The sequence below is a fragment of the Salvelinus alpinus genome, chromosome 1 (genome assembly GCF_045679555.1).
Source record: "Salvelinus alpinus chromosome 1, SLU_Salpinus.1, whole genome shotgun sequence".
Taxonomy (NCBI): domain Eukaryota; kingdom Metazoa; phylum Chordata; class Actinopteri; order Salmoniformes; family Salmonidae; genus Salvelinus; species Salvelinus alpinus.
This window is the reverse complement of record NC_092086.1, coordinates 20821668-20835123: the sequence shown is the minus strand read 5'-3', so window position 1 is coordinate 20835123 and position 13456 is coordinate 20821668. Positions and strand designations below refer to the sequence as shown.

Here is a 13456-nt window from a genome sequence, read left to right as displayed (position 1 = left end):
GATAGACGGGTAGGTACCATCTAGAACATTCTGATAGACGGGTAGGTACCATCTAGACCATTCTGATAGACGGGTAGGTACCACCTGGAACATTCTGATAGACGGGTAGGTACCATCTAGACCATTCTGATAGACGGGTAGGTACCACCTAGAACATTCTGATAGACAGGTTGGTACCATCTAGAACATTCTGATATACGGGTAGGTGCCATCTAGAACATTCTGATATACGGGTAGGTGCCACCTGGAACATTCTGATAGACGGGTAGGTGCCACCTGGAACATTCTGATAGACGGGTAGGTGCCACCTGGAACATTCTGATAGACGGGTAGGTGCCACCTGGAACATTCTGATAGACGGGTAGGTACCACCTGGAACATTCTGATAGACGGGTAGGTACCACCTGGAACATTCTGATAGACGGGTAGGTACCACCTGGAACATTCTGATAGACGGGTAGGTACCACCTGGAACATTCTGATAGACGGGTAGGTGCCACCTGGAACATTCTGATAGACAGGTAGGTACCACCTGGAACATTCTGATAGACGGGTAGGTACCACCTGGAACATTCTGATAGACGGGTAGGTACCATCTAGAACATTCTGATAGACGGGTAGGTACCACCTGGAACATTCTGATAGACGGGTAGGTACCATCTAGAACATTCTGATAGACGGGTAGGTGCCACCTGGAACATTCTGATAGACGGGTAGGTACCACCTGGAACATTCTGATAGACGGGTAGGTACCACCTGGAACATTCTGATAGACGGGTAGGTACCACCTGGAACATTCTGATAGACGGGTAGGTACCATCTAGAACATTCTGATAGACGGGTAGGTACCACCTGGAACATTCTGATAGACGGGTAGGTACCACCTGGAACATTCTGATAGACGGGTAGGTACCATCTAGAACATTCTGATAGACGGGTAGGTGCCACCTGGAACATTCTGATAGACGGGTAGGTACCACCTGGAACATTCTGATAGACAGGTAGGTACCACCTGGAACATTCTGATAGACGGGTAGGTACCACCTGGAACATTCTGATAGACGGGTAGGTACCATCTAGAACATTCTGATAGACGGGTAGGTGCCACCTGGAACATTCTGATAGACGGGTAGGTACCACCTGGAACATTCTGATAGACGGGTAGGTACCACCTGGAACATTCTGATAGACGGGTAGGTACCACCTGGAACATTCTGATAGACGGGTAGGTACCACCTGGAACATTCTGATAGACGGGTAGGTACCACCTGGAACATTCTGATAGACGGGTAGGTACCATCTAGAACATTCTGATAGACGGGTAGGTGCCACCTGGAACATTCTGATAGACGGGTAGGTACCACCTGGAACATTCTGATAGACAGGTAGGTACCACCTGGAACATTCTGATAGATGGGTAGGTACCACCTGGAACATTCTGATAGACAGGTAGGTACCACCTGGAACATTCTGATAGATGGGTAGGTACCACCTGGAACATTCTGATAGATGGGTAGGTACCACCTGGAACATTCTGATAGATGGGTAGGTACCACCTGGAACATTCTGATAGACAGGTAGGTACCATCTAGAACATTCTGATAGACGGGTAGGTGCCACCTGGAACATTCTGATAGACAGGTAGGTGCCACCTGGAACATTCTGATAGACAGGTAGGTACCATCTAGAACATTCTGATAGACAGGGAGGTGCTACCTGGAACATTCTGATAGACAGGGAAGTACCACCTGGAACATTCTGATAGATGGGTAGGTACCACCTGGAACATTCTGATAGACAGGTAGGTACCATCTAGAACATTCTGATAGACAGGTAGGTGCCACCTGGAACATTCTGATAGACAGGGAAGTACCACCTGGAACATTCTGATAGATGGGTAGGTACCACCTGGAACATTCTGATAGACAGGTAGGTACCATCTAGAACATTCTGATAGACGGGTAGGTGCCACCTGGAACATTCTGATAGACAGGTAGGTGCCACCTGGAACATTCTGATAGACAGGTAGGTACCATCTAGAACATTCTGATAGACAGGGAGGTACCACCTGGAACATTCTGCTGGACGGGTAGGTACCACCTAGAACATTCTGATAGATGGGTAGGTACCATCTAGATATTTGTGTTTGTTACTGACATGCCTCTTGTTGTATTGATGTAAGTTTTGTCAGGTTGATGTCATGTCTGAATCTGATGTTGCTTCTGTCTTGGTCCAGGCCTCTCCTGAAAAAGTTTTATTTCAATGAGACTAACCTGGTTAAATGAATCAAATAAATGACTCTGCTCCTTCTCTCCCTCATCTCTCTACCCTCCCTCACTCCACTACTCGTCTATCTACCCTCCCTCCTGGTCTCTCTACCCTCCCTCCCTCCTGGTCTCTCTACCCTCCCTCCCTCCTGGTCTCTCTACCCTCCCTCCCTCCTGGTCTCTCTACCCTCCCTCCCTCCTGGTCTCTCTACCCTCCCTCCCTCCTGGTCTCTCTACCCTCCCTCATGGTCTCTCTACACAGAGATCCCCAGGGTGCGGTGGCCCACGCCAAAGAGGTGATCTCTGACCTGCTGTGTAACCGCATCGACATCAGCCAGCTGGTTATCACCAAGGAGCTGACCCGCACAGCCCAGGAGTACACTGCCAAGCAGGCGCATGTGGAGCTGGCCGAGAGGTAAGGAGGGAGAGATGGAGAGAGGCACAGAGAGAGGAGGAACATTGGAGGCTGGTACAGGGAGAAATGGGGTGGACGTCTCATTGTAATGGCTGGATTGGAACGGTTGATGGAAGCCCATCCAAATAAGTTGTTGTTTTATCCTTGTTACCAGTTGATAACCTCTGACCCCTCTGCAGGATGAAGAAGAGAGACGCGGGTAGCGCCCCTCAACTGGGAGACAGAGTTCCCTATGTCATCATCAAAGCTGCTAAAGGAGTAGCAGCATACATGAAGTCTGAGGTGAGAACTGTGTGTGTCTGTTGGAGGCTATTGGAAATATTCATGTGATTGTCGGTTTGCCGTATGAAGGTGTACATGAATTAACATTCACACAAGTCATTTATATTGTGTGTGTGTGTAGGACCCAATCTATGTTCTGGAGAACAACATTCCCATTGACACCCAGTACTACCTGGAACAACAGCTCTCCAAGCCACTGCTCCGCATCTTTGAGCCCATCCTGGGAGAGAGCAAAGCAGAGAGCGTCTTACTGAGTGAGTCAGCATGCCTCACACACACATATACACACACACATACACACACACACACACACATACACACACACACACACACACACACACACACACACACACACACACACACACACACACAGGGTCTCTTCCTTTCTCTAGGCCCACTCACTCACACACCCGCACATGCACAAATACATACACACCATGACTGCTGCTAGACGTATTGCAGTAATAAAGTTGCTGTGTGTTTCAGAGGGGGATCACACGCGCTGTAAGACAGTGTTGACCTCCAGGGTGGGGGGGCTCATGGCCTTCGCCACCAAGAGGAGCGCCTGTATCGGTTGCAGAGCAGTGCTGAAGGACGATGGTGAGAGAGAGTAATAATGTACTGTGTGTGTGAGGGTCATTTATCAGTTTGTTGGTGTGTTCCCACTAATCCATCCTCTTTCTACTGTGGCTGTGTGTTCCCACTAATCCATCAATCTTTCTACTGTGGCTGTGTGTTCCCACTAATCCATCCTCTTTTTACTGTGGCTGTGTGTTCCCACTAATCCATCCTCTTTCTACTGTGGCTGTGTGTTCCCACTAATCCATCCTCTTTCTACAGTGGCTGTGTGTTCCCACTAATCCATCCATCTTTCTACTGTGGCTGTGTGTTCCCACTAATCCATCCTCTTTCTACAGTGGCTGTGTGTTCCCACTAATCCATCCTCTTTCTACAGTGGCTGTGTGTTCCCACTAATCCATCCATCTTTCTACTGTGGCTGTGTGTTCCCACTAATCCATCCATCTTTCTACTGTGGCTGTGTGTTCCCACTAATCCATCCTCTTTCTACTGTGGCTGTGTGTTCCCACTAATCCATCCATCTTTCTACTGTGGCTGTGTGTTCCCACTAATCCATCCTCTTTCTACTGTGGCTGTGTGTTCCCACTAATCCATCCTCTTTCTACTGTGGCTGTGTGTTCCCACTAATCCATCCTCTTTCTACTGTGGCTGTGTGTTCCCACTAATCCATCAATCTTTCTACTGTGGCTGTGTGTTCCCACTAATCCATCCTCTTTTTACTGTGGCTGTGTGTTCCCACTAATCCATCCTCTTTCTACTGTGGCTGTGTGTTCCCACTAATCCATCCTCTTTCTACAGTGGCTGTGTGTTCCCACTAATCCATCCTCTTTCTACAGTGGCTGTGTGTTCCCACTAATCCATCCATCTTTCTACTGTGGCTGTGTGTTCCCACTAATCCATCCTCTTTCTACTGTGGCTGTGTGTTCCCACTAATCCATCCATCTTTCTACTGTGGCTGTGTGTTCCCACTAATCCATCCTCTTTCTACTGTGGCTGTGTGTTCCCACTAATCCATCCTCTTTCTACTGTGGCTGTGTGTTCCCACTAATCCATCCTCTTTCTACTGTGGCTGTGTGTTCCCACTAATCCATCCATCTTTCTACAGTGGCTGTGTGTTCCCACTAATCCATCCTCTTTCTACTGTGGCGGTGTGTTCCCACTAATCCATTGTTCTACTGTGGCTGTGTGTTCCCACTAATCAGTTCTCTTTGTGTACGTGTTTAACTATGCCACAAGAATAGTAAACAAACAAACATGTTGTTGGTCCCCACAAGGTCAAATGCTATTTCTAGGGGGGTTAAGGTTAGGGTTAGGTATAGGGGTTAGGGAAAATAGGATTTTGAATGGGACTGAATTGTGTGTTAGGTTAGTTGTACAAAACTGTGTTTTGAAATCACAAAACTGTGTGATTTGTAATCTCTGCTGTCCTCCCCACAGCGGCTGTGTGTGATTTGTAATCTCTGCTGTCCTCCCCACAGCGGCTGTGTGTGATTTGTAATCTCTGCTGTCCTCCCCACAGCGGCTGTGTGTGATTTGTAATCTCTGCTGTCCTCCCCACTGCGGCTGTGTGTGATTTGTAATCTCTACTGTCCTCCCCACAGCGGCTGTGTGTGATTTGTAATCTCTGCTGTCCTCCCCACAGCGGCTGTGTGTGATTTGTAATCTCTGCTGTCCTCCCCACTGCGGCTGTGTGTGATTTGTAATCTCTGCTGTCCTCCCCACAGCGGCTGTGTGTGATTTGTAATCTCTGCTGTCCTCCCCACTGCGGCTGTGTGTGATTTGTAATCTCTGCTGTCCTCCCCACAGCGGCTGTGTGTGATTTGTAATCTCTGCTGTCCTCCCCACAGCGGCTGTGTGTGATTTGTAATCTCTGCTGTCCTCCCCACAGCGGCTGTGTGTGATTTGTAATCTCTGCTGTCCTCCCCACAGCGGCTGTGTGTGATTTGTAATCTCTGCTGTCCTCCCCACAGCGGCTGTGTGTGATTTGTAATCTCTGCTGTCCTCCCCACAGCGGCTGTGTGTGATTTGTAATCTCTGCTGTCCTCCCCACAGCGGCTGTGTGTGATTTGTAATCTCTGCTGTCCTCCCCACAGCGGCTGTGTGTGATTTGTAATCTCTGCTGTCCTCCCCACAGCGGCTGTGTGTGATTTGTAATCTCTGCTGTCCTCCCCACAGCGGCTGTGTGTGATTTCTGTAAGAAGAAGGAGTCGGAGCTGTACCAGAAAGAGGTACAATATATCAACCTGTTCTGTTAATCTGGGTCTTGTTCATTAGGCACTAATATATCAACCTGTTCTGTTAATCTGGGTCCTGTTCATTAGGAACTAATAAACTCAGCAAAAAAAGAAATGTCCTGTCACTGTCAACTGCGTTTATTTTCAGCAAACTTAACAGGTGTAAATATTTGTATGAACATAACAAAATTCAACAACTGAGACACAAACTGAACAAGTTCCACAGACATGTGACTAACAGAAATGGAATAATGTGTCCCTGAACAAAGGGGGGGGGTCAAAATCAAAAGTAACAGTCAGTATCTGGTGTGGCCACCAGCTGCATTAAGTACTGCAGTGCATCTCCTCCTCATGGACTGCACCAGATTTGCCAGTTCTTGCTGTGAGATGTTACCCCACTCTTCCACCAAGGCACCTGCAAGTTCCCAGACATTTCTGTGGGGAATGGCCTTAGCTCTCACCCTCCGACCCAACAGGTCCCAGACGTGCTCAATGGGATTGAGATCTGGGCTCTTCGCTGGCCATGACAGAACACTGACATTCCTGTCTTACAGGAAATCACACACAGAACGAGCAGTATGGCTGGTGGCATTGTCATGTTGGGGGGTCATGTCAGGATGAGCCTGCAGGAAGGGTACCACATGAGGGAGGAGGATGTCTTCCCTGTAACGCACAGCGTTGAGATTGCCTGCAATGACAACAAGCTCAGTCCAATGATGCTGTGACACACTGCCCCAGAGCAATGCGGACCCTCCACCTCCAAATCGATCCCGCTCCAGAATACAGGCCTCGGTGTAACGCTCATTCCATCGACGATAAACGCAAATCCGACCATCACCCCTGGTGAGACAAAACCGTGACTCGTCATTGAAGAGCACTTTTTGCCAGTCCTGTCTGGTCCAGCGACGGTGGGTTTGTGCCCATAGGCGACATTGTTGCCGGTGATGTCTGGTGAGGACCTGCCTTACAACAGGTCTACAAGCGCTCAGTCCAGCCTCTCTAAGCCTATTGCGGACAGTCTGAGCACTGATGGAGGGATTGTGCGTTCCTGGTGTGCGTTCCTGGTGTAACTCGGGCAATTGTTGTTGCCATCCTGTACCTGTCCCGCAGGTGTGATGTTCGGATGTACTGATCCTGTGCAGGTGTTGTTACACGTGGTCTGCCACTGCGAGGACAATCAGCTGTATGTCCTGTCTCCCTGTAGCGCTGTCTTCGGCGTCTCACAGTATGGACATTGCAATTTATTGCCCTGGCCACATCTGCAGTCCTCATGCCTCCTTGCAGCATGGCGAAGGCACGTTCACGCAGATGAGCAGGGCCCCTGGGCATCTTTCTTTTGGTGTTTTTCAGAGTCTGTAGAAAGGCCTCTTTAGTGTCCTAAGTTTTCATAACTGTGACCTTAATTGCCTACCGTCTGTAAACTGTTAGTGTTTTAATGACCGTTCCACAGGTGCATGTTCATTAATTGTTTATGGTTCATTGAACAAGCATGGGAAACAGTGTTTAACTTTTTATGGCTGCAGGGGCAGTATTGAGTAGCTTGGATGAAAGGTGCCCATTTCAAACGGCCTCGTACTCAATTCTTGCTCGTACAATATGCATATTATTATTACTATTGGATAGAAAACACTCAAGTTTCTAAAACCGTTTGAATTATATCTGTGAGTAAAACAGAACTCATTTTGCAGCAAACTTCCTGTCAGAAAGTGAAACATCTGAAATCGAGGCTCTGTTCCAGGGCCTCCCTAATCATTTGCTTGAAATCTATTAGTATACATGCACTTCATACGCCTTCCACTAGATGTCAATAGGCTGTGAGAGGTGAAATGGAGTGTATAGCTATTTCTATGGTCAAAAGAGAGGTCTTGGAATGACAGGACCCCAATTTCCTTTGTTCAGGAAGGCGCAGGAAGTACATCAGCATTGGTTTCTGAAAAGCTTTTTTTATAGACGGCTAATATCTCCGGCTTTGATTTTATTTGATAAATGTGACAATATCATCGTAAAGTATGTTTTTTCAATATAGTTTAATCAGATTATTGAAATTTTTTCGGGAGTTTTGGCGTGTTCCGTTCTCTGCGTTTGTTCACGATGGACAGTTTCGCGCCACTTGGCAAGTTTTGCTTGCTAATTCGAGAGGGAAAAAGGACATTCTAAAACCAAACAACGATTGTTCTGGACAAAGGACCCCTTGTGCAAGATTCTGATGGAAGCTCAACAAAAGTAGGACCCATTTATGATGTTATTTCATATTTCTGTCAAATGTTTACTATTAGTTTCCGCCCAGATTTTGGGCGCTCTCTCGCTATAACGTAAGCTGCATGTCGTACTAAAGTTATTTTTAGAATTCTAACACGGCGATTGCATTAAGAACTAGTGTATCTATCATTTGCTGTACAACAAGTATTTTTTAGTAACGTTTATGATTAGTTATTTGGTCAGAATAGGTGAGTGTCAGAAATATATCCGGAGATTCTGGAAAATATTTGCTACGTTTTCACAATGTATAACCACGGATTTCAGCTCTAAATATGCAAATTTTCGAACAAACCATATATGTATTGTGTAATATGATGTTATAGGACTGTCATCTGATGAAGTTTATGAAGGTTAGTGAAATAATTAATATCTTTTGCTGGTTTTGTCGCTATCGCTACTGTTGCACACAATGCTGTTGTGTGGTTGGCTATTGTAGAAAGCTAATATAATGCTATATTGTGTTTTCGCTGTAAAACACTTAAAGAATCGGAAATATTGGCTGGATTCACAAGATGTTTGTCTTTCATTTGCTGTACACCATGTATTTTTCATGAATGTTTAATGATGAGTATTTAGGTATTTCAATTTGGTCTCTGTAATTGTTCTAGCTGCTTCGGTGCTATTTGTGATTGCAGCTGAAATGTAAAACTATGATTTATACCTGAAATATGCACATTTTTCGAACAAAACATAGATTTATTGTATAACATGTTATAAGACTGTCATCTGATGAAGTTGTTTCTTGGTTAGTGACTAATTCTATCTCTATTTGGTCGGTTTTGTGCAAGCTACCTGTGCTGTGAAAGAAATGTCTGTGCTTTTTTGTATTTGGTGGTGAGCTAACATAAATATACGTGGTGTTTTCGCTGTAAAACATTTAAAAAATCGGACATGTTGGCTGGATTGACAAGATGTTTATCTTTCATTTGCTGTATTGGACTTGTTAATGTGTGAAAGTTAAATATTTATAAAAAATATATTTTGAATTTGGCGCCCTGCACTTGGACTGGCTGTTGTCATATGTGTACCGACACCGGGCTTGCAGCCATAAGAAGTTAAACCCTTTACAATGAAGATCTGTGAAGTTATTTGGGTTTTTACGAATTATCTTTGAAAGACAGGGTCCTGAAAAAGGGACGATTTCTTTTTTTGCTGAGTTTATATCAACCTGTTCTGTTAATCTGGGTCCTGTTCATTAGGCACTAATATATCAACCTGTTCTGTTAATCTGGGTCCTGTTCATTAGGAACTAATATCAACCTGTTCTGTTAATCTGATGCTAAATATTTAATGTAACAGGGATACTACATGCGTACATTGGGGTGTGCCAAGGTGACGTGGTGATAACTACTTACTAATGGTGAATCCATCTGATAACTACACTGAACAAAAATATTAAAAACTACAAATATTAATGCAACATGGAAAGTGCTGGTCCCATGTTTCATGAGCTGAAATAAAATATCCCAGAAAAAGCTTATTTCTCTCAAATTTTATGCACAATTTTGTTTACATCCCTGTTTGTGAGCATTTCTCCACCTGACAGGTGTGGCATATCAATAAACTGATTAAACAGCATGATCATTACACAGGTGCACCTTGTGCTAGGGACAATAAAAGGCCATTCTAATATATGCAGTTTTGTCACACAACACAATGCCACAGGGAGCGTGCAATTGGCATGATGACTGCAGGAATGACCACCAGAGCTGAGAATTGAACATGCATTTCTCTACCATAAGCCGCCACCAAAGTTATTTTATATAATTTGGCAGTACATCCAACCGGGCTCACTACCGCAGACTAGGTGGAACCACCCCAGCCCAGCATCTCCACATCTGGCTTCTTCACCTGCGGGATCGTCAGAGGGGGGAGGGGGGGTTGCGGTAGAGTTTTAGACTGTAATAAAGCCCTTTTGTGGGGAAAAACTCATTCTGATTGGTTGGACCTGGCTTCGCAGTGGGTGACCTTATGCCCACCAATGGCTGTCTCCCTGCCCAGTCATGTGAAATCCATAGATTAGGGCCTAATGAATTTATTCAAATTGACTGATTTCCTTATTTGAACTGTATCTCGGCAAAATCTTTGAAATTGTTGCATGTTGCGTTTTATGTTTTTGTTCAGTATACTTTCTAATGGTGAATCTCTCCTGATTTGTACTTACAAATGGTGAATTTCTCCTGATTTGTACTTACTAATGTTGAATTTCTCTGAATTCTAGATCTTCCACTTAAGTACTCTGGAGGAGCGCTTCTCTCGCCTGTGGACACAGTGTCAACGCTGTCAGGGCTCTCTCCATGAGGATGTGCTCTGTACCAGGTACACACACACACACACACACACACACACACACATACAATTGGTATACAGATATGTGTTTGAAAGTTACTTTGCCGGTACATCGTTAATGGGACTCTCACAGGGTGATGTCAAGCTCCAAGTTTGTTTACAATCTAAAGATAATTTTGGTAAATAAATACATAGGTGACATTTCTGAAACGGGGGATACTCTATATTCACTTCTGACATGGGAGATTCTCTATATTCACTTCTGACATGGGAGATTCTCTATATTCACTTCTGAAATGGGAGATTCTCTATATTCACTTCTGAAATGGGAGATTCTCTATATTCACTTCTGAAATGGGAGATACTCTATATTCACTTCTGAAATGGGAGATTCACTTCTGAAATGGGAGATACTCTGTATTCACTTCTGAAATTGGAGATACTCTGTATTCACTTCTGAAATGGGAGATACTCTGTATTCACTTCTGAAATGGGAGATACTCTATATTCACTTCTGAAATGGGAGATACTCTATATTCACTTCTGAAATGAGAGATACTCTATATTCACTTCTGAAATGGGAGATACTCTGTATTCACTTCTGAAATGGGAGATACTCTATATTCACTTCTGAAATGAGAGATACTCTATATTCACTTCTGAAATGGGAGATACTCTATATTCACTTCTGAAATGAGAGATACTCTATATTCACTTCTGAAATGGGAGATACTCTATATTCACTTCTGAAATGGGAGATACTCTATATTCACTTCTGGAATATGCAGTGCAGGGATCCTTTAATGCACCTAAAAGTGCAACGTCTGTACCAGCAGCATACACTCACGTTGGACAATTACCACACATAAACCCACATCAACATATCTGTTACATACAGACCCGCTCTGAAATACACATCAACATATCTGTTACATACAGACCCGCTCTGAACTACACATCAACATATCTGTTACACACAGACCCGCTCTGAACTACACATCAACATATCTGTTACACACAGACCCGCTCTGAAATACACATCAACATATCTGTTACACACAGACCTACTCTGAAATACACATCAACATATCTGTTACACACAGATCCACTCTGAACTAATACAAAAAGCAGACATTGAATATCCCTTTGAGCATGGTGAAGTTATTAAATACACTTTGGATAGTGTATCAATACAACCCGTCAATACAAAGATAAAGGCATCCTTCCTAACTCAGTTGCTGGAAAGGAAGGAAACCGCTCAGGGATTTCAACATGAGGCCAATGGTGACTTTTTAAAACAGTTAGAGTTTAATGGCTGTGATAAGAGAGGACTGAGGATGGATCAACAACATTGTAGTTACTCCGCAATACTAACCTAAATGACAGAGTAAAAAGAAGCCTGCACAGAATAAAACAAATATTCCAAAACATCCTGTTTGAAGCAAGGCATTAAAGTAAAACTGCAAAAAATGTAGCAAAGAAATACAATTTATGTCCTGAATACAACGTGTTATGTTTGGGGCAAATCCAATACAACACATCACTGAGTACCACTCTTCATATTTTCAAGCATGTTGGGGGCTGCATCGTGTTATGGGTATGCTTGTCATCGTCAAAGACTAGAATAGAGATAAGCACAGGTAAAATCCTAGCGGAAACCCTGATGTAGTCTGCTTTCAAACAGACACTGTGAGACAAATTCATCTTTCAGCAAGACGATACCATAAAACACAAAGCCAAATACACACTGGAGTTGCTTACCAAGACGACATGGAATGTTCCTGAGTGGCCTAGTTTTTATTGAAATCAGCTTGAAAATCTATGGCAAAACATAAATGGCTAGCAATGATCAACAACCAACTTCACAGCTTGAAAAAAAAAAAAGTGAGATGGTTAATATCACCACTCTTAAATATCAAATGTTATTGGTCACATACACGTGTTTAGCAGATGTAATTGTGGGTGTAGCAAAATGCTTGTGTTCCTAGCTCCAACAGTGCAGTAGTATCTAACAATTCACAACAATACACACATCTAAAAGAATGGAATTAAGAAATATATAAATATTAGGACGAGCAGTACAGGTGAAACACCTTGAAGCAGCCCCCCCGCACCTCTGATTCAGAGGGGTTGGGTTAAATGACTCCTGCACCTCTCTGATTGAGGGGTTGGGTTAAATGCGGAAGACACATTTCAGTTGAATGCATTGTTGAACAACTGACTAGGTATCCCCCTTCTCCCTTTCAACCCCTGTAACACAGTTCAACCCTCCAGTAACCAACTGTCAGAGCAGCAGTCCCTTAAAAAGCATGGGCTGAGACACACCCAAACCTTTTTGTAGGTTCTGACGGACGGTAAACTGTATAAAAAGAAAGTTGCACACTATATTGGTTGTATTACGTTTCTGGGAGCATATCTCCTGTGAAAATAGCAAAAATAGTCCCATAATATCAAAGATCCACCACCATATTTTACAGTAGTTATGGGGTTCTGTTCTGCTGATGCATTCTCATTTCGACGCCAAACCCACCCCTGGTGTGCGTGGCCAGAGAGCTCTATTTTCATGGATCTTTGATTTTATGGGGCTATTTTGCTTCCACTGTTCCTGGGGCCCCTTGTTAAGGCCAGTGGGATAATGTACTTCACCAAGTACCAGGATATTTTTGGCAAAAACCTGGTTGCCTCTGCCAGGAGGCTGAAACTTGGCCTCAAGTGGATCTTCCAGCAAGACCATAACCCCATTCACAGATCAAAATCCACAAATACATTTTTATTGGCCACTAAATCAACATTTTGCAATGGCCATATCAGTCTCCAGACTTCAAACCCATTTGAAAACCTGTTGTTTGAATTGAGGAGGGCAGTCCATATGCACAGACAAAGGATATCAAGGATCTGGAAGCATTCTGTATGGAGGAATGGTCTAAAATCCCTCATATTGGATTCTCCAACTCATAAAACATTTTAGAAAAAGGCTCAGTACCCTCGCAAGGTGAGGTATTGTAAACGGGAGAAACAAAAGTATTACCTAATCAAAATCTCTTTCTCTGAGCAATGATATAAGCATAAAATAATATTAATCCGCATTTTTATGGAGCATACAGTATTTTATTTATTTTATACATTTTTGC

The 13456-nt window shown here is 44.0% G+C and overlaps 1 protein-coding gene across 1 annotated transcript in view; it reads left to right on the top strand.

Moving 5' to 3' along the window:
- LOC139576187 (DNA polymerase delta catalytic subunit-like) overlaps window positions 1-13456 on the top strand; it is a 34814-nt gene that overhangs the window by 20964 nt on the left and 394 nt on the right. The window contains exons 21-26 of the mRNA XM_071401986.1: window positions 2530-2682; window positions 2862-2964; window positions 3086-3218; window positions 3451-3564; window positions 5719-5771; window positions 10258-10355. Of these exons, the coding sequence (XP_071258087.1) occupies window positions 2530-2682; window positions 2862-2964; window positions 3086-3218; window positions 3451-3564; window positions 5719-5771; window positions 10258-10355 (654 nt within the window). The remainder of the gene's footprint in view (window positions 1-2529; window positions 2683-2861; window positions 2965-3085; window positions 3219-3450; window positions 3565-5718; window positions 5772-10257; window positions 10356-13456) is intronic.